The 21,272-nt window shown below is 37.7% G+C and overlaps 1 protein-coding gene across 1 annotated transcript in view; it reads right to left on the bottom strand.

Moving 5' to 3' along the window:
* Nucleotides 1–17,152, bottom strand: part of LOC139711771 (uncharacterized) — an 85,011-nt gene extending 67,859 nt beyond the window's left edge. The window contains exon 1 of the mRNA XM_071623624.1: nucleotides 16,923–17,152. Coding sequence (XP_071479725.1) covers nucleotides 16,923–17,152 — 230 coding nt within the window. The remainder of the gene's footprint in view (nucleotides 1–16,922) is intronic.
* Between the last annotated feature and the right edge of the window lie 4,120 nt (nucleotides 17,153–21,272).

The following is a 21,272-nucleotide window of genomic DNA, read 5'->3' as shown; positions in this document are numbered from 1 at the left end:
TATAAAGGAGAACTCATCATAGTATGTATACACACGGAAAGACATTAAGATGGCGGCATATATTTAATACGTTGATTCTTATGGTCACTTTTTAGCGGTATGACTAATCCCGCCAGCGTACTCGGCAGATTTCCCTCTTCCTGACCGCTGTCAGCACCTACTCCCCATCGCCGAAAGAGAAAACCTGGCGTCCAACAACACAGGCAAGGCGCACAAAGCGGGGTGAACTGATGAACTCTTGCTCTTCTCGACATCACTCTGACTTAAAGCGAGAACATCTTTAGTAACTGATGATTGTTTTTCTTTGTTTTTCGACAAGCGAGTTAAAACTGTTTTACTTACGTTTGTCCCTTGAAGTATCACATTTTATTCCATTACAACGAGTTGTCTATGTAGACAAGCTGTTCAACTGTCAAAGAGGTCTGTTGATTGAACAACTAAACAGTAGTGTCAGTGAGTGTATGGTTTGATTGACCACTTAATATCTGATTTAATGAAAATACCACGTACATAAGAATTTATAATCATTATCACTACATCAGAATGCCGATACATCACTTCTCGTTACATACAACTAGCAGATTGACAGGCACCTGATGTTCACGTGAGTACAGAATTATCGCACTTATGGATCTCACTTAAAGAATGTGCAAAATCCGTAACCGTTTTTTCAGTCTATCACTCATCTTCAATAAAGTGTTTTTCTACTGAAGACGAACACAGACGCAGCACAATATACACCTGTCCGCTCGTATTCAAATCCCACGCAAACACACTGTGCCGATGTCTGTAGCATCAGCGCGTACAAAATAACGCTATATACTGTAGAAGACAATCCACGTGGCCAAAACTGTAACCTTGTTTATCATCAATTGGGGAAGAAGCCTCTAAATTTATCAAACCTTAAAGATTCTGCCCTTGAACCTGTCCCATTTCGGAGCAACATGATGGATTTTTCCTCCCAGTGTATTTAAAGGCTGTAACCATCATTACTTTCTGTATATGATTCTAAGTCTAATCTTCACGCTGAATTTTCGCCGAATATGATCTGCAATGTGATTATGAGACACTTTATTTTGAAAAATAAGTCATAATTATTTTACCAATTTAAGCGCTTTTTATGTTGTCAATGAGAATTAACATTTTTCCATTACTTCGTTACTGTTATGTATTACACCGTCCGTGTACCTTTCTTTCTTTTCTTTTCTTTTCTTTTTTTTTTTAGGGGGGGGGGGGCTCTTTTTCAGCACATTAGCACCGAAAAATCATTAATGTTCTCATTGCATTTCGTTATGACAAGGCGTTTATTTTCTAATTGCTCATACACCGCAGGTGACAATGTATATTCAACATGACCCAAATCTACTGTTGATATCTGTTTACGCCTTATTTTTACATTAAAAAATGTCCTTTTAGAGATAAAAGTTCATGCCCCGAAAAATAATGAGGCTTACAAGTATCCACAAATGGCGAACATTTCACAACATTCAACTGTTGGTCACGATGTAACATTTTTTTTAATAACATTAAACATTTATAATCAATTAATGAACGATCCACAGACCTATATATGAAATATATTAGTTCATCGCTATATGGAAGATGTATTTCTTGAAATTAGGTTGTACCAAGTCTAAATCTCTTCTGATAAAGTGCATGACATACACGAAAACATTTAGCGCATGAGTTCGGTGGTGTAATATGCTTCAACACTGAGTGGAGGGAATCTATAAAAGATCCGTTATATCCTGCGAATCTGAACGTTTAACGTGAGAGAGAAATGGGTCATCTCAAATTTATGCTGGAAGAAAAAAAAATTAGTCTCACATGATTCTTGCATCGATCAAGTTACAGCAGGAAATAAAGGGAGACATGGATGTTTTAAATATGATATAATTTTTCTGTCGGATATTTGCGCAAGAAATCCGGAGTTTCAGTCGTCTGAGATTTAGGGTATCATCCGCACTTTACTTCCGATCCACTTATGTATCAGCACGGTCTCCTTTTGACGAGAAGGAGGAGATGGGATGGGAGTGGCGGCAATCGATGTCAACACCGATCTCTCACCTGTGAGCATAATGTTCGAAGTACTACTTCTGACTTACCATGTATGCACTGTCCCCATTCAATGACTCCAGAATGTCTCAGTGAGTCTTTAAGTGAAGTATGTACCCGCTCTCAAGCTGAGATCGGCTCAGAAAGATATTTTGATTCGTTCTGTTATTCAAAGCAAGTTTTTTTTTTGGGAGAGTGTTCTTTTGCTCACACTTTCCCTCTTCTTTGGATTCTACCACGAAGTTTAAAACCGTAATGAAAGCAATATTTTAATGTCAAAAATTTGCGATTAACAGCGTCTTTCTGTCTTTTTATTTTTCGTCTCTAAAGTGCATAGAGACGCAATCAATGGCGTTGTTAAGGCTACAAAACCTCCGTATTATAATTTTCCATTCATTATTATCATTATCATCACTATTATCATTATAAGGCTCCCATGAAACTCTTAATGACATTCGGTTCTTTTTCATGTTCTTAAATACCGTCTTTACTAACATACATAATATTACTAACGTCAGTATCATGGAAAGTAAATTAATGGTTAAATCAAGGGAATTCTGTTTCTCTTTTGTTCGACCAAACCGACAGATATTTTGAAAATGACGTCATGTCAAAGTAAGAATGTTAGTAAAAATTGGGACCATTTCCGTAAAGTGCAATTCTCCCAGTATTGTGACTGCTCAAGCTGTCAAAGTAGTGCTGTCATTCGTGATCTCTAGCATTCCCCGAGTTTGTTTGCAAATTAGGAATATAATTATTGTTATGCCTTGAGTGAACGTATTGACTTCAATGTCTTAAGTGCTGTGTTGAGAATAGTTGTGGATAAAATCTGTCTTTCTTTTACACTAAAACTCCACACGCAGATGAAGATCTCCTTATGCAGCACCTCCGTAATGCAAACTCATGTATATATAACATATGAACATACATTGACATAATCACACACACATGCACAGAGACACCAACGCAAAGATGCTGAAAGTACTATTATCAACTCCTACACAAACACAAACACAGACACTGATACGGACACACATACACACAGACACACACACACACACACAAGCACAAACACACACTCACTGACATGGATGCACGCATAGACATTGATATTGACAAATAGACACAAAGATATACACTCACAGACGGACGAGACAGACAGACACATAAACATAACAGACACTCATACACATAAACGCCGACGATTTAATCATTTCCCCTATGAATCGGCAGTAGGTACCGCGTCGTATTAAGTTCCAGAACTCCACTCGGCAGTCGGAAATTGGGATGGAAAGATAACATGATTCAAACTTGTCACCTTCCTGAGCAAATCACATCGAGGAGTGCCAATCATCGTTACTATCTCTAAAGCAAGATTTTCTTCTTATCGCCAAGACTAGACTTACGTAACGCCAAAACTATAATAGTTTCCATCGGGGGCCTAAATTATTTTTGCGATCCGAACGATCAAAATGAGTCGTTACATTTCTTCAAAATATACACTTACATTCTTACCCAACTCGCCCTTTCATCTGATTATCATCTTGAAAACCCAAGAATTGTTTTAGCACAAAAATCCTTAAAACATCATGGTCCTGATACTTGGATTTCTTTTTACCCGATAATCTTAAACAATGTAGATCTATTCATTTATTTAAAAGACAGTTTAAAGATATAATGTTAACTCAATACGTGCCCGAATATTAGAGCATGTTGCTATTTATCTGTTGTTTTTGTCACTTTTCTGTGGAAAGGGCTCCGAACTGAACGTACACAACAAACATGAACATTGACACATAGCTGCATATTCACAACTCATTTCCACGTAAACACTTCACATTTTGCACAATGCACCGCTGCACTTTTTTTTCTTCTTTTTTCCCCCTCATTCTCCCCCCCCCCCTCTCTCTCTCTCTCTCTCTTTGTCGCCACTCAGTGAGTGGTGACTTGAATATCATATTTTTATACTATGTCGCATTGTTTAGACAATTATTTTTGAGGCCATTGTCCTCGTCAAGCGTTTGCTTATGATGATGGTCTCCAGTATTTCTGTTACATAAAGAGTTGTTTAATTTGTCTTTGAAAGACTGATATAAGGGATCCTATGTTTGCATAAATATATGCATAAAATAATGCCCGTTTGTTTTCATTTCGTATTGTGTTAGAAAAGAAAATTGGATATTTGAATTAATCATTTATCTGTTTTAACTGTCAGATTCAAAATATACTGTGCTCATTAAGTTCGTTCAATTGAGTTTGTATTTCATTTATGTATGAAAAAAGAAATTCAAAAATAAAACAGAATAAAATAAAATAAAAAATAAAAAACTCGAGAAGAATGCAATCAAGATAACAGATAGAATGACAATGACGATTGAGACCGAGACATTTTCCCTTATCATAATCTATAGACCAGCATCTTACATTTTGTATAACTGTGTATTGGCAAATATTATGCTGTATACTTTGTTGGAAATGAATAAATGAAATAAAATGAAATAAAATGAACTGAACTGAAATGAAGTGAAGTGAAATGAATTAAAATGAAATGAAATTGACATCAACATCGACCTTTGGTTCTCCTTAGTCTATTTCTCACTTCTATTAATGAAATCAAGAGCAATAATTTATGCATATAGGAACCAGAATGAAATGAATCAACAGCTTGTGAAAACAGGAAGTCAGTCTGAATTAGGTTTACTAGTATTAATAGTTTGCTTGCTTGTGCAACAGCGCCCAAATTGTTGAAATCAGGAAATCCCCAACTGTGAAGCATTATTTAGAATAAGACACATCTTTTCATTTCCATTGTCAAGCATATCAGGAGTTCTTGCAGCGCAGAAGAATACGAGTATATTTGTGATTTTACACTTTATAGATTGATAGGTTATTATCATTATTATTATTATTATTATTATTATTATTATTATTATTATCATTATCATTATTATTATTATTATTATTATTATTATTATCATTATCATTATTATTATTATTATTATTATTATTATTATTATCATTATCATTATTATTATCATTATTATTATTATTATTATTATCATTATTATTACCATTATTATTATTATTATTATTATTATTATTATTATCATCATCATTATTGTTATAGTATAGTAGTAGTAGAGTATAGAAGTAGCAGTAGTAGAGCAAAATCATTATCATCATTATTCGTCTATTTGCGTGGTCATCGCGATACGTGTTGCTATTATAAATATTTTGACGCATAAAAAATATTCTAATTAGTTTTATTTTGTAATTCATAAAATAGTTGCTTCACATGGCATGTTGAATAATCACATATTGCACAAGAGAGTCTAAAGTAGAGATCAAATGACGGAGCATGTAGTCAAACCATGGAGCTACAGCTCCATGATCAAACGTAGTCAAACAACAAGGACAGAGAGAAAAGGCGTGCAGTATAGGTTTGGGAAAAGGAGGGAATTAAAAGGGTGCTGTCATTCGGAAATTGTGGCAAGTGTATATTACTCCAGTATATAAATACATTGATCCCGTTTATGTGTGGTCGCACAGGTCTGTCATTTTAGTTTAGATGATTGTGTCAGGTTAATTTGCTTGAAGAAGAAAGTGGTTAATAGAGGATAGTCCGGTGACACTATATATATAGGAATATAACGCAATAAGGTTCGCGACATGAATATCTTTTTGTTTTTTGGCAGTTTACTTGTTTTTAAAGGTCTGCACGTGACAAGGAATAAGCTTTAGGCTTGATTACAGCTTGCTCTCACGAATGTATTTAGTATGTGTAGATTAGAGGTAATGGAGCTGCCGCTGGCAAGAACTCAACATTTATTTTTCACGACTACATTCTCAATAAAAATAGTTTAGATGAATTAGGCTGAAGTATCAAGTAGAGGGACGGTGTTTGTGCAGGAACATTTGCTTTTACTGGGTACCACTCAAAAAGTGTTTTACTTATATTATGTAGCACACCTTATGGCTTTGATAGATCGCTTAATTCCGACAATTTCATTGTATTCAATGACGATTTATTTTCATACACAAACACTATTTGAATTGTTGCCATGATAACCTCCAAAGTAACGAGTTGCATGAAGTTTCACTTGTTGATGTGCATGGTTACAAGGTATGGAGTTCATTCGACGAAAGTTTGACTCGTATAATTGTTATCTAGACAGTTTCAGTGAGCTGCTTACATCGTAAGGCCGATAGTACTCGCGCTGTAGGCCAAGATAATGTAAATGGTTTAATCATATTCACTGACAAGAAATAAACAATGAGAAGGGAGAACATTTCTATAGTTTTTTTGCCGACGATTGTAGCTGAAAAGAGGACTAAAGCAATCAATCTGGGCTGAAAACTATTTTTACTTACGAACGTCAAATCTGACAGGTGGTTTTTTTTTTATTAAACGTCATGAGTAATGTCATGTTTTGGTTATGATGACTACGAATGTCATCAATCAATCCCATTTTTATTATTATTATTATTATTATTATTATTATTATTATTATTGGCATGAGCTATGATAACAAGAGAGCGATGGGTGAATAGCTCCAGAAGGGGAGGAAGAGAACTTAAAAGACAGATTGATTGATATCACAGAGATAGAGATGGAGAAAAGTTGATTTCTTCTGCAGAATGACCAGAGGCTAGAGTGTACCGGCTGTTGTCCACTCTGCTCTGATGATGACCAAGAGCGGATAGTGCGGCGCATTGACCGGAAAGGGCACTTGATCTCTGTGGCGTCGTGGGATTAACAGCCCGGAGAGATGGGGAGCGTTTACAGGTGTTTCGATCCAAACTGAAACATATTATAACAGACACGAAACACCTTCGGAGAGAGTGCCCGTAATAATTGGCTGTGTATAAAGCGGATATTCTAATCATGATAGTGGCTACTAATTAGCCTTGTACGTTGGCAATCATTAAACATCTGCTGACAACGAGACACAAACTTCTCGGGCTTCTAGCAATGCGTGCCTGACCGTTGTAATTTAATACATGATCTATATATAATGGGTATTATTATCGTACTTTAAAAGCTGAAGTGTATGTGGTTTGGTGTGTGTGTGTGTGTGTGTGTGAGTATGTGTGTGTGTGTGTGTGTGTATGTATGTGTGTGTGTGTGTGTGTGTGTGTGTGTGTGTTTGTTTGTTTGTTTGGTCACAATTCATAAAACAGAAATATCTTTAGATCCTTCATGATTCTCTGTCTTTTTATCTCTATTCAAGCCCTAGAGAAGGGAGGAGAAGTCAGGAAATGCTTCGAAGTATATAGAATATTACTGTCTTTCGAAATTCATATTGCAAAGATAATTTATTTTCCTGGTTGTATACCGTAAAGCTCCTTCTCCATACGGGGTATAGTGTACAACCACACAAACGTTAATAACTGATTAGCATTATAATACGATTCCTACCTTTAAAGGGACTGTACAGTACTGGTTGAGGTGGGGATTCATGTTTTGAACATTCTTAAGTGAGATAATGAGAAATCTCTTATGAAATATGAGAGAGCATGTAATTTTAAGAAGTTTTTAACGTTTATTTGATGAAAATTGGTTTTCAAATGGCTGAGATATCCAAAAAAGTAATAATAATACAAGGCGACACGCCACAACTTTATTACGATCACTTTGTGTCACCTTGTTTTTTTGATATCTCAGCCACTTCAAAACCAATTTTCATCAAATAAACTTTTGATACCCCTTAAAATTGTATGCTTTTTGACATCTCATAGAGTGGTTTCTGAATATCTCACAAAAAGTTGAAAGCTAAATCCTCGCCTCGAGCAGAACTGTACACACCCTTTAAGCAATAGTTTTTGTATAAAGTTCAAAGAAGGTTTCAGCAATGGAGTTCCAACTTAAAAATAACTGTTCAATCGCCATGAATGATAGTGCGAAAGTTGGAGGCGGTAACACACGCTATGTTCCGAGTGCCATCGCGCCTCTTGATTGTTTGTGCGATTAGTCACATTTTGAAGGCCATGTTTTTAACTGTAGCTGCCAATGTCAACGATCAACAACACGGTAAAAGGGGAAAGATAACCGCCTTCATTTGCATATCAGTGTGGGATCTTTAACAGAAATAGATTAAAAGTTATCACCATCTTTAATTAGATCCTTATAAGCACAGGCGCTTATATGCTACTTCCATATTATAATGGTATTTAATGTGCACCGGCATCGAACAACACCTTTCTGTGTATATAGACAGATCAAAACGACCGTAAGCAATCACTAGTATGGGATTCGGATTATTATTTAGATTGTTTTATAGAATACCTAAAAAATCACACGACAGCTGTGTTTGAAGACACACTACGAAGTGTGATACAATTATATAAGTAGAGCTACAAAATGAGCTGAGATCATTAACACACACACACACACACTTTGTTTTATGATATCCTTTATTTGAATTTCATTCAATATCGAGTCCATGTTAACAATGAAATTAATGTGAACAAAAATAAGCAGCTGTATTCTGCTCTCTTGTAATGCTAAATCGTTTTTTCTTTTACATATATATTTACATATACAGTACAATATATTTTGTGTGTGTGTTTATTTTTTTTTGCAAATCATACTGATACCATGTATAAGAAAAAAAAAACCACACATACACTTATACATCATATATTGAACAAAACTCAAGTTAATGCTGTCAATATCAACTGTTTATTTTGACACATATATTTCGGGCGATTTTCGGGTGACTCGCCCTTTCTCAAGTGTAAACACTTGAGAAAGGGCGAGTCACCCGAAAATTTGTGTCAAAATAAACTGTTGGTATATTGAGAGCATGAACTTGAATTCTGTTCTATTTTTGATGTTATGGCACCAACAAGTGGGCTACTTACTCGCTCGCTCTCTCTCTCTCTCTCTTTCTCTCTCTCTCTCTCTGTATATATATATATATATATATATATATATATATATATATATATATATATATAAACATGTTGAGAATTCACGTATTGGCTCCACGAAGAAATGAAGAAACAAACTGGTAATGCATTTTTTTGCCAATAAAGAATGAGTTTATTCGACTAGAATTTTCAGCGGCCTCCGCCTTTTTCAGGAGTCTTGACAATCGAGTCCATGTTGTCAAGACTCCTGAAGAAGGCGGAGGCCGCTGAAAATTCGAGTCGAATAAACTCATTCTTTATTGGCCAAAAATGCATTACCAGTTTATTTCTTCATTTATATATATATACATATGTATATATATATATATATATATATATATATATATATATATAGGCCTATGTATACTTCTCATGTCATCTGGTATTGGCCATGGGCTGCCCCCCCCCCCCACCCGTAACCCTCCCTCCACACACACACACACACACAAACACACAAACACGCACACGCACCCAAATTATGACTCAAAGAAAGAAAAATATTATTTGATAAGAGGGAGAAAAGTATTTTCCAAACCAATTGAAACTCAGGATGGGGGGGGGGGGGGAGGGGTTCTGCCCATATCAGATCCCCCCCCCCCCGTCGTTGCTCCTTGACCCAACTAGGAGCAGTAAAGCCGTCTCTGAGCTCTCCCCGTTCATCCCTCCCCATCCCCCCCCCCCACACACACATGAACAAGCGTTCAACGGCGTTTGTATTCCTAGATTAACAGTCCTGTGCGTTACAGTATCATTTTAATGTAAACCTTGGTTTGTGTATCTCGTCGGCTCAGGGCCAAGTAATAATTTATGCTGTTCAACATCGTGTCATTCACTACTTCCGTTTTATCGTTTCGGTTCATGGAAACTACCATCATCACTTACATTTGATGGTACATGAAGACGAATGAAAACTAACGATTCATGTATCCCACTGTATAAAAATTCAGCTATTATTACTTTTTGTTTCAGTTATGAGGACCCTGAGAGGTGAAGGATTACGCCCCACCCCTGCCGCTAGGGAAATATGGCGTCAACCCGCAGTGAATAAAGATTCTGCGATCGATTTTTGGATAACGTCAACAGCGGTGCGCGTTGTCGAGTTTAGTAGCATACAGACTCCAGGCGAAATTTTTGATCATTTTACCCAAGGAATGTAACGTACATCCAAGAGCAATAACGCGTGATATGCCCATGCTACTGTACTGACTTTTTTTTTGGCATGTATTAGCAATAGTCCGCTTCGCCCTTGGCTCTTCCCACCCAACTGAATTTAACAGACTGGTAACCTTTCAACTCGTAACGATCCTTGTCTCTTAAATGCATTGGTGCATGTTAGAAACTTTGTACGGGATTGGGATTGCTTACCACTCCACTTCTAGCCTTTGGCGCACTTAATGCACCCTGTCAACGTCGAATTGGCGAAGAACTTATATTGCGTGGAAGGATGCATGTCTTATCCAGGGCTTAGTGTTAGGTGAGACCACCTGTGCGGCGTGTTACGGCAGCTAACTACCCTCTCTTACATGCTCGATGAATTCTCAGTTTCTTTCGTGCGCTGATGGAAAAAATCTAATTCGTCGTAAGAAAATAACAAACATTGCTTACGTCAATGGGGCTTTAGGCATGTCATTTTTCATCAATAGAAACTAAGTTTGAAGTGACATCTGACCGTGAGTGAAAGGTTGATAACAAAGACTAGGACAAGACTGCTGCCAAAAATGTTGAACACGCAGTAATACTTCTACGAGTCGATTCAAAACGTAGCTATAACACAGTTCTCAAAACACAGTTCTCAGAATGGCTTAGTATTTATCTTCCATATTTGGAACTTGCTTGCACCGCGCATCGAAAGGGTCTCCCGTAAACTTTTCCCCCTGACGTGATTTGCCAGGATATCGAGTTGATCTGGAACATTTTGAGATAAACTTTGAAATAATGTCGATTGACTTTTATACCTGAAGAGCGATCCCCCTTCAGTAGTGGGTAGGTATGACATAACAATCATGATTGTACATGCCCCCCAGTCGTCATATTTTCCAACGAGCTGCATATGATTTACTCTTCCATGGGTTATCGATAGATGCTGCTATGGCCCGATTTGTCGATTACCGATAATCGATTATGAAACATTACCTAAGATATCTCAGATTGTATTACTGTCGGCGTACCATTTTGGCTAATATTTCTTATTTTTGTCGTTACCCAAGTGAAATCGTGTTGTCACAGCCGTGGTTTAAACATTTCATGCATATGTGCATATGTATCTTTTGTAGAGCAAAAATCGGCAATGACATGTGAAGCTAAAGGGAAGTATACATCGTTGTTCACCTTTTCGAAACAGCTCAAGTGAACCCGCGTGTCAATGAGCTTTACATCTGCGAGGTGAACGCTAAGACGACGCTAATTAGGCAAATAATAGTGTTCTGTACATGCGTGAGACAGCTGTTTCCATTGTTCGACCCGGGGAGGCTGCGTCGTCTTTAATAGCACTTACGTCGCAGATCTACAGCTCGCTATTATCATCTTTTGCTACGTAATCATTTCCGATCTACCACAGATAGCTTTCGCGTGCTTTGTGATGTATGATACGAAATACCTCGTTACGTAAGAAAAAGTAACTTGCACCCGGAAACATTCAATTATTTATGAACCTGAAATAATCGTGTGTTTGTTTTTTGTTTCCTTTTCACAGAGTGTCACGACAGCTGGTTCATTAACTTGTATTTAACCTCCTGTATCACTTTTAGAACAGGTGATTCAACCCCAGTTATCGCGAGGAGAATTATAGCAAATAGCTGATGTACCTGCAACATCGGAATGGATTCACACGCTTCCGGTAGATGAATAATATTTGAACGTTGTAGAATCAGAATATGATTATAGATAAATTACATAATATTGTGCAAATATTACCCACAATTTCAAGAGGTGGTATCTTTGACAACCCTCCACTATGTCCGGCATAGATCAAGCAAGTACACAGTGGCGTCAAGGGATAAAGAGGGAAAACAAGAGCACAAACAAACAAACAAACAAACAAACAAACAAACGCTGCATGCGACCAATGGAAACAAAGCGTCTGGGTGGAGTTGTCAGGTAAAACATCCAAGACTGCATATATCTTAATTCTCATAATTATATACGTGAGCGCATCTCTTGAGAATCCGCCAAACAGGTGGTTTTTCACCTATCACTGCCTGAAAGTATTAGGCAATTGCGTTGCCGATATGAGGAAGAGCCTTTTCGAGTTGATGGATCTATAGCTCTATATGCAGGATGTAAAGCGAGACAATTAACATCAGAGACAGGACAAACCATTACAGAAATATCGTCTGCTGTAATTAGGCTGAGAGCGATAATCGTTGACGAGAGCAGATTCTCACAAGTATATGTAGTGATCATTGCTAATTTGTCAGCATGCTTGTACAACGATACTGTGGCTTGACGATTTTGATTTTTCATTCCATTTATTTCATTTTCAAGAAACAAAAATACAACGGCAGTAAGACCTTTAGATATACATAATTACGCAAAATCATTACAGCATTGTAATAAGAGAAAATACTGTGTAGGCCCCCTAATAAGTGAAGGCATTGAAGTCTTACCTGCATGACACAACAGTCAATATTTGTTTAAGGGTCGGGACGATTAGACACTTTGTGAGGAAAGCAACAGTTTGCTTGGATGTATCAACTTCAAGTGATCACATGCATACCACGATGACTAGGGCACTCAATGAGTTGCTCACGCAACATGTGTGAACTAAAATAATGCCTGCATTGAAGATTGCTGCTCTTGATATGCATGTCTTGCATGGAACGTAGCTGTAATATACATGAACAATGGATACAAGTGACGTCATAATGCAAAGTGCACTATTGAACCTTACGTTTTTATGACGCATCTGTCAACTATAATCATAAGAAGACATCTAATACTCAACATAAACAAAGAATTCCTTTAGATCTGCCACGACGTGATAGAACTTTGGCACAGAGAATTGAACAGTCACGTGGTGTACCCGCATGTATCACCTGATAGTTTGTTCAACAGGTGGGGTGGCAAATGACACGGGGAGCTACCAAGGAACAACTGTTAAGTTAAAGAGCCAAGTGCCGCTTCCAAATTTCACACCGTAAGAATCTGTCCAAGTGGTGTCTTAAACAATTAAGAAAGTTACTTAACTGTCCTAAAGTAAAAAGTGTTGTAACTTAGAAGGGAAGTGGGGAAGCTATCAAAAGTATATCCGATAGTGTATATATTCGCACGCGGTTGAAAAGGGGTGTCATGAAAAAACTGGAAAAAACACATGTCGTTTCGTGTTAAACTTTAACACGTTGAAGGAGCACGTTGTCGTGACACTGCCCAAAAATAGAGAATTCTTTGATAATACCCTATGGGAGTTGATTTCATACTACACATTCATAGTTTTCAATATATCTGTACATTTTCGTTCAGTCCTAATATATTTATATCTTGACAGAAATCCAGTTCTTTCTTCACTGCTCCTCACACACACACACACACACACACACACACACAAACATACACTGTTTAAATCATTTTTTGCAACAGATTTATTATCATTTTTTTAAGGATTGATTCTTAATTTGTTTATCAACGCATAATTGCGAACCAAGTATAACACAATATGACAACATACGAGGACAATTGGTAGCATGAAATATACTTTGATAATGGCCCTAGTGTACAAGGCAATGCATTCATCTCGTTTTAGAAAGTGAGAAAGTCTGCCCCCAATTTTAACCTGGTGCAGGCTTCGAAACTCAGAAGGGGGAAGTGAAAGGGGGAAGGGGCAGGAAAGCAACAGGTAGTTTGAGACTACAAACCTGATTTATTTTGACTGGCATCACTTAAGGCATGTAAGCGGAGTGGCAGCATATAGGATCTTGAGAAGAAAGAACAAAAATCCTCGTTGCCCTTTTGAACGTTATGCGTCATCGGCTCAGCAACTCACACATACACTCTTAAAACTGCAAGACGGCGAAATGGTGATTAGATGTGACTAGATTTTTCATAAACTTAGCAGGACACTTGGGATGGAAACCCTTGAGTAGGCTTCGCACAAGACAAAAAAAAAATGACACAGCCTTATAGCCAATGTAGAGAAATAAATCTATAGAGACGGAGAGGAAGTAAGAGTTGAAAGAAAGTTCAGTCCATGAAAACCAAGAAAATCTATAACACCACTAGCAAAGAACGCTTTCTTCGCCAAATGAAACTGAATGACGTTTTTATCAACGAAAATTGCAGTTGTCAGTGATCAATTCCATGTCAGTCTAATGAAGAAAAGAGAATAATTAGCTGTGATGATAAATGCAAGACATTCAAAAGATTTTAAGATGGTTTTGGTTAATGGGAATGCGTGGATTGGAATGATGGCAACAATGATCACCTCAAAATATATTCCAAATTTGAATGCAGGGTGGTCATCAGTTATTGATTACGTATAGAAGTTATGGCTTTCTCCTCGATTCTCCAGGTCTGGCGAACTTGTATAGATTGACATGCCTAATAGGCAAAGTGGGAAAGTGTGGATAGGGACTGCAGGTTCCTGACCCGTGGTATACCAGCTCTTATGATATTAGTGTCTAAGATTGATGTAGAGTGTGAGAATCACAGTGTGAATGGTTGACTAGATGATCAGGGTTTTGTGCTAGAGACTAGGTAGGGAAGAGAAAAACATGGCGCCCAGCGTGTCGATGACATGGTCTGAGCCGAAAATAGAGCTACACTATACTATCAGGTGTAGTGGTGTAACACTACGAGAGAGGTAGAGAGAAAATTAGAGATGGAATGGAGAGAGGGAGAGTGAGGGAGGGGGGGGGGGAAGAGCTCCATGGTCGAAGGTACCACTCCTTAACGTAACCTTCGTGCAGGCGTGCGCCATTGCAGTGCGTTTATTGCAGACGGAAGGAACCACGGGAGACCATTATTCCCACAAGAGTTGAAGGTTATTCTCGCCCCTCTGATGCACACGAAGATCATTATGCCCGATATAATTAGAACGAGAGCGAAGCGGTGCCACTTATAACCGACAGACTTAACTCCCTCCCTCTCTCTCTCCCCCGTCCCCCTCTGTTCTCCGCGGTAGATCTCTCGAGCTGGTTTGGAGCGTGCGTTGGCCTTCTCGTAACCTTAACATATCTAATCACACTTATTTTGGATACTCTATCAAGAATGTTCACATTTTTACAAATAATTTCTGGTATATTTCAAATTCCCTGGAACAAACTGAACTAGATTGATTGGTTGTTAGTGTCTAGAAGATTACCGTGCATGACATTGTCAATGATTATTTGTACTACCCGCTCTTTCCTAAGAGGGGAAAGTGGTGAAAATAGGCTCTGCTATGTAAAGGCTGCTAAACATAAGACGAAAAATTGAGGTTCCGAGAAAAGGAATGTCATAAATCTAGACATATGTCATGAAATAAAGACAACTGTCTGGAGAAGGCAATAATCATCAAATCCAAAGTAGCAGATTCCATAGGTGTCGTGGGTGAAAAGTAACTAATGTGTTTTCTATAGTACAACAAGACCTACAATGTATATTGATATGTACACACCTTTAACAGACAACTCACAAAATAATGTGGCAGAACCTTTCACAATTACAAGTCTGTTTGTTTCTTTACATAAATACATATCAAAGAACTCAGTGTCAATGGCAGAAATCGCTGCCTTGCTTTACGACATTACCAGCATATTTTGTTTCTGCCTTTACCATAATGATATAACATTTATTTGTATCTTTGTGGATAATTTTCCTGTGTCTTTATTACATGTTATTATGCTCATCGCATTGTTGTACTGATTTCCTGACATCTGTATATACGAACATTTCATTGTATTCCTTATTATTTGTTTGTTGGAAATGAAATAAATCAACTTGAACCTGAACGATATAAGTGCTCAATACTATACTAACGGTACAGTCATAAAAAAAAAGGTTATTGGTCATGTTTCTCTTCTTTCAAAATGTAACGTATGTTCACCCGTAACAAAAGTATTAAGGCGTGAGCTTTTAGAAATTGGTTATACTGTATTATTATCATCATTGTGTAAGTAAGCAAGTGTATCGCGCGTCAATAACCTAGGGAATTCCTTTCTATGTTTGTCTGCAATCATTTCTCCAGAAGCTTAAAAACAACAGAATGAGGAGTAAAAACAACTAGAATACTGAATAATCTTTTTAACCTGTGATTACGGGTAATTTAAAGAGATCATTTCAAAATCTTCCAAACTTCTCAAATTTTCCACACTTTGTTTACCCATGGAAATTTCAAGCTCATCATAACAACACTGTACATGTACACACAACCTGTATCATAATATTGTGATGTTTTCGATATCATTAATTCAAACAGCTACAAATGACGCAAATAATTTCGTTGGAAAATGTTACAAAAAACTGTCTGATGCAAAGCAACGTCTAATTTAAGGCCTGGTGTAGACTGTTTCATCTCGTTTGGGCCTTAATTTTTCTCATTAGTGAGTAATCTTAGCATCAGTGACAAATAGACACGTTGAAATCATTAGCCCTTCGTTATCCGCTTGTGGGATATCGACGGTCCTAGGTTAGGTTGCAACCTCGAAAATGTCACAGGGGGATTCTGCCTACATGTCTAGACCAATCTACAAAATGAACAGAACTCCCCCGGGTTTCTCACCACAGCGGCAACCTTTGGTTAGTGTCAAGTCAGACTATAATACACAGAGGGACTGACCGTCCTCATCAACTTTCAAGACGCTGTAATTAGCTAGGTCCCTTGATTATTTCTATATATGATGAGTGGCCTTTCGTGAAATTTTTTTTTTCTTATTGCTGTTTCTATCTGTCTTGTTGGTATACGATGTCTTATCTGAATTAGTTTTTGCTTCTGTAACGGGTGATTTGGAACATCCAATGACGAGGTGCTGTTGTGGACTCACCTGGGAGTACGGCTTGGAACGACCTGTGGCTTTGTGCAATCCCTGGCTGATCCCCCTACAGTCAGCTGCCTGTCGTAGACCTTTCCTCTGCCTCGCTGGCGAAACGGGGAAGTTGACCGGGTAGCAAACACAGCTTCCTGCAGGAGATAGCACGTATAAATCCACAGGAGAAATAGCCACCTCACCGACCACTCCGGATTAGCAAAGCTTTGGTTGCGAGTTCTCGCCATGGCAACGAAATCAAGAGAACAAATGTTGAGGGCTTGGAAGAATTTCGATATATTCCTCTTGGCTATAGTATCATCACATTATGTGATAAGAACTAAGGATACGAAATCCGTAAAAAGCTGTAAACAACCCCTTTGTTTCCTTTGTAGTAATACCTCCGTTTCGGCAATGGTTGCAAGTAATATGTTGTTGAAGCAGACGACAGGTGCGTACCGATGTACCTCTCTTTGTTTGAAGCGCGCGTGTTGAATCTTTACCCTGGTACTTTATGGCTATCCTATCCATTCCACGAAACATTTATGGGCCCTGGAGAAAGCTTCGCAAGACTGAAGACATGACATCTTGCTCGGAAATTCTTATTTCTATCACAGACAATCGTATGTAAGATTCTGGCCGTCCGTTCCAAGATCAACTGAGTAGCACGACGGTCATTAAGGTACTTTCCTGTGGAAACTTGCTGGTGTTTGGAGCGATCCGCGGTTTAGGTCTATTCCGAATATTCTCTTGCAGTAAACGAAGGGCTCAATTCGCTGTCCCCAACTGGCTAGTCATCGTTGCTGCATTCGAACGCGTACAAGCTGGTTGAGTGATCCTGAGTCATCGCATGTCAACTTCCGTCTCTGCTGGATGAGCGCGTCACACACTTTTTCGTTTTGCGCCCGCATTGGGGGAATACAAATCACCGACTGTTACAAAAATGGATCGATACTCTGACGGACGATTTATCGGGCGATCAAGATGAAAAGGTCAGAATTAATGCTCTAAATTCCTCAAGGCTGATCTTGGAGAGTGTGTATTTCACTGGTTGAGAAAAGTTAGAGATGAAAATATTTTCTCCTGAATCAATAATCCAGCTGGGACTTAACAAATTTGTTTCTTTAGATGATTTTTCCCTTAACAGAAGTCAGCCTCTAGAGTATACAGACAAAAAACACGAGTTGATACATGATTATTACTTTCTATGACTTTAAGGGTCATCCCTCTCCAGAGTTTAAAATGACGATGCACTTCTTAAAGTGGTTTTAATATGATCCGCAGATGCATTCATTTTGATAAAATGGGGCTTGAATAATTTCATATTCTACAGTATATCTTTCGGGGGAAAGGAAGTGCACTTTATACGTTGTATGCTTTCCTCCCATTAAACTTGATGTGACATGACTACTTGCTTTTTAACAAAATGTGTTCTACAAAGAATTCATCAGACATTTTTGTAATTGTATAAACTTGCAGTAACAAGTTCTCTCTCTCTCTTAAAAAAAAAGAATATATATATATATATATATATATATATATATATATATATATAACCTGACCTATTATTCGTATCGGGCATGCGCGGTACAATGACATAGAACAAATTAGACAAAGCAAGAAATATAAATACAGAACTTTTTTTTCCCCTCAGCGTATGCAGGTAAAAATTCTAACATATATAACATTCACCAGCATCCTCATTAGAGTCCCGTTTCTAATTGGATCTAGCGCCTCTGTAGGCCTATATGATATTTATAAAAAATCATAGAATTATGGCAAAGTCAATAAGTTGGAAACAGGGTAGAACAAAATCATACAAACAAATATAACAGACTCACCACACACATTGCACGCATGCACACATACGCGCAAACGCATTACGAGCCACCCGATTCATGGGCTATAGTCTTATGTTTAACTTTGTTCTTTTGTTTCTTTCACTTTGTCCTGTACGATGATATTGAAGAGTTTTAAGGTGCAGAGTCTGGGTAATAGATATTTGGAATGATCAATAGATAAAAAACTGTTATTCATTACATTGGAGTTTATTTCACCGTTTTCATTTACTTCTGTCCGCTCCCACCCCAATAAACAGTAGTGGATGCAGTTCCATCACTTTCAACAGATTGAAAACATTAAAGGCCTGATAAAATCTGAATCTGTCCTTCATTACCGAAGATTTGATATTTTGATAAATGCAACAGGGATTTTACGCTGACAACACTTAGAACTCTCCCACACTGATTTGGACTTTATTTTGTGTGATATTTGTTACCATTTTCTGAGAGAATTTTTAGTCCAAACCACACCCTTCGTCACTTTGTTGATCTTATCGAGATGAAAAAGATAACAAAATGGGGACGTGATATAACGGAGTACCTAGAGATGCTTATTTTTACGCGTTAATAATTGTCAGTGATTATAGGAATCGCTAAATTTAATTCGTCTTACTTTTAACGTTTCATTTTCTTGTTTTGGAATAGATGTCTACATGGTCAGTGCTTCTTCTAAGGTTGGAGCTGCAGGAGTAAATTTGAAGGGATTAGCATTTTATTAGAATGAAGTGATTATCTGAATGAACGCCCGCGTTCACTCCGCGATTTCTCACATTCCTTCTTCCGTCTTACACAAATGAATTGAGGCCTCCCTAGTTCAAGACATGATATATTAAGATAATCAAAAACGGGAATGGAAGTGACTTTCTTAAGATAGCTTAACGCCCACCATGAATATTAATGTTGTTATAGGAGGAGACACAATTAGACATACTGAGGTTTTTTTGCTTGTTTGTTTTGATTTTTTTGACGATCAAGCAAAATCTCGCTTCTCCAATTACAGACCCAATGGACACATGGCAGAGAATTGAGAATATATTTTGCTTGCATTCGGGAGAAGAAAATAATATGAATGTTCCCAAAATCTTTAAATGGCAGCATTCCCCGTTTCGAAGGAAGGGAAAACTAATCATGATGAAATCCATATGAATTCTATACTTTTGCAGATTAGGCTCTATGTATACTGCCATCAAAATATCGTGCGTCAAAATGTAGATCAAACCGCTTCCTGGTTTGATTACAAGAAGTCAAGGAAAACGTCATAATTCCTTTCCTATTCTTGCATATCATCGATCGGGCTGTTTCATTAGGTCTTGAAGTCGCCAGAAAAGAGGGTTATTTTAATTTGTCACGTGAATGTTACGTCACTAATGGCTAGCAACCTCAGCGATCACAGGTCCTCGGGAATATGATTTTACTGGACATATTTCTAGAAATGATAGCCAAGAACTTTCAGATGTGCACACACACACACACACACACACACACACACAAACCACACGCAGACAGATACACACACATACACGAAAACATCCAGACAATGATATATAGATATATAACTACACAGACCCAGACACACAGACAGATAGACAGACTCACACACACACACACACACACACACACACACACACACATATATATATATATATACATACATACACACGAAAGCCCAATACAGGCAAACATACAATTAAAAACACGAACACACAATTTTCGGTTCCTTGCGGGCAAAATCGGACAGATTAATCACAAGTCAGCGCATATCACTCACTTAGTACATTTATGAGCTGTAACTTGAATATTCATCTTTAATTTCTAAAATATGGGTTACATCGTTTTATGTGATGGAAACAATACAATTTCAATTTATGTTCAGAATGATGTTGCTGTGAAAGAGCTTGTCGCGCCAAGTATATTTTGACATAATTGCTTCGCATAAAATCTGTATCATGTTTTCGTGGAAAGCCTATCAAATATCTTTCACGAGGCTTTCTGAATAATGACTGATTGACATAAGAATAAAGTAAACTTCGGGCTTGTGGTAAGGCCATAATGCCTGATACGCATCAGTTGCCGAGAAAAATAAAAATCGACTGTCCGTGAACAGTCTGAACTCGCTAATGTCGCGGAATTATTGGCGATTTCGAAAGCGTATCAAATTCATAAAGGATTGGGATTATGGTATGATCATGAACACTATCTAACGCATTATGATTTATAAGACAAACAAGATTACTCGTGTAAAAACTTCCGTCCTTCACGACACAATTGACGTGAAAGGAGTCTCCCAAAGGCCAATGTACCCCCCCCCCCCAACAAACCTTGTACCTACTTTTAGTTTATCGGAAACTCAAATTTACTTGACGACTGTAACAACCGTTAATGCTCTTGACGTAATTCCCACAAAGGAAAAAGTTAGGAAATCTTACAGCACCTCGGATTTTTTTTTCTTGATTAAAATGTGATCGGTCTTCCATTATTGCTTTATTCGTCAAATATCATTTTTTTCCCTAATGGCATGCTTACGATT

This window comes from Diadema antillarum, unplaced genomic scaffold (genome assembly GCF_040938485.1).
Source record: "Diadema antillarum isolate AM-2024a unplaced genomic scaffold, OU_Dant_1.0 seq00001702_RagTag, whole genome shotgun sequence".
In the NCBI taxonomy this organism is placed as follows: domain Eukaryota; kingdom Metazoa; phylum Echinodermata; class Echinoidea; order Diadematoida; family Diadematidae; genus Diadema; species Diadema antillarum.
Note: the sequence above shows the minus strand (reverse complement) of the source record. Positions and strands in the feature narration are given on the sequence as shown.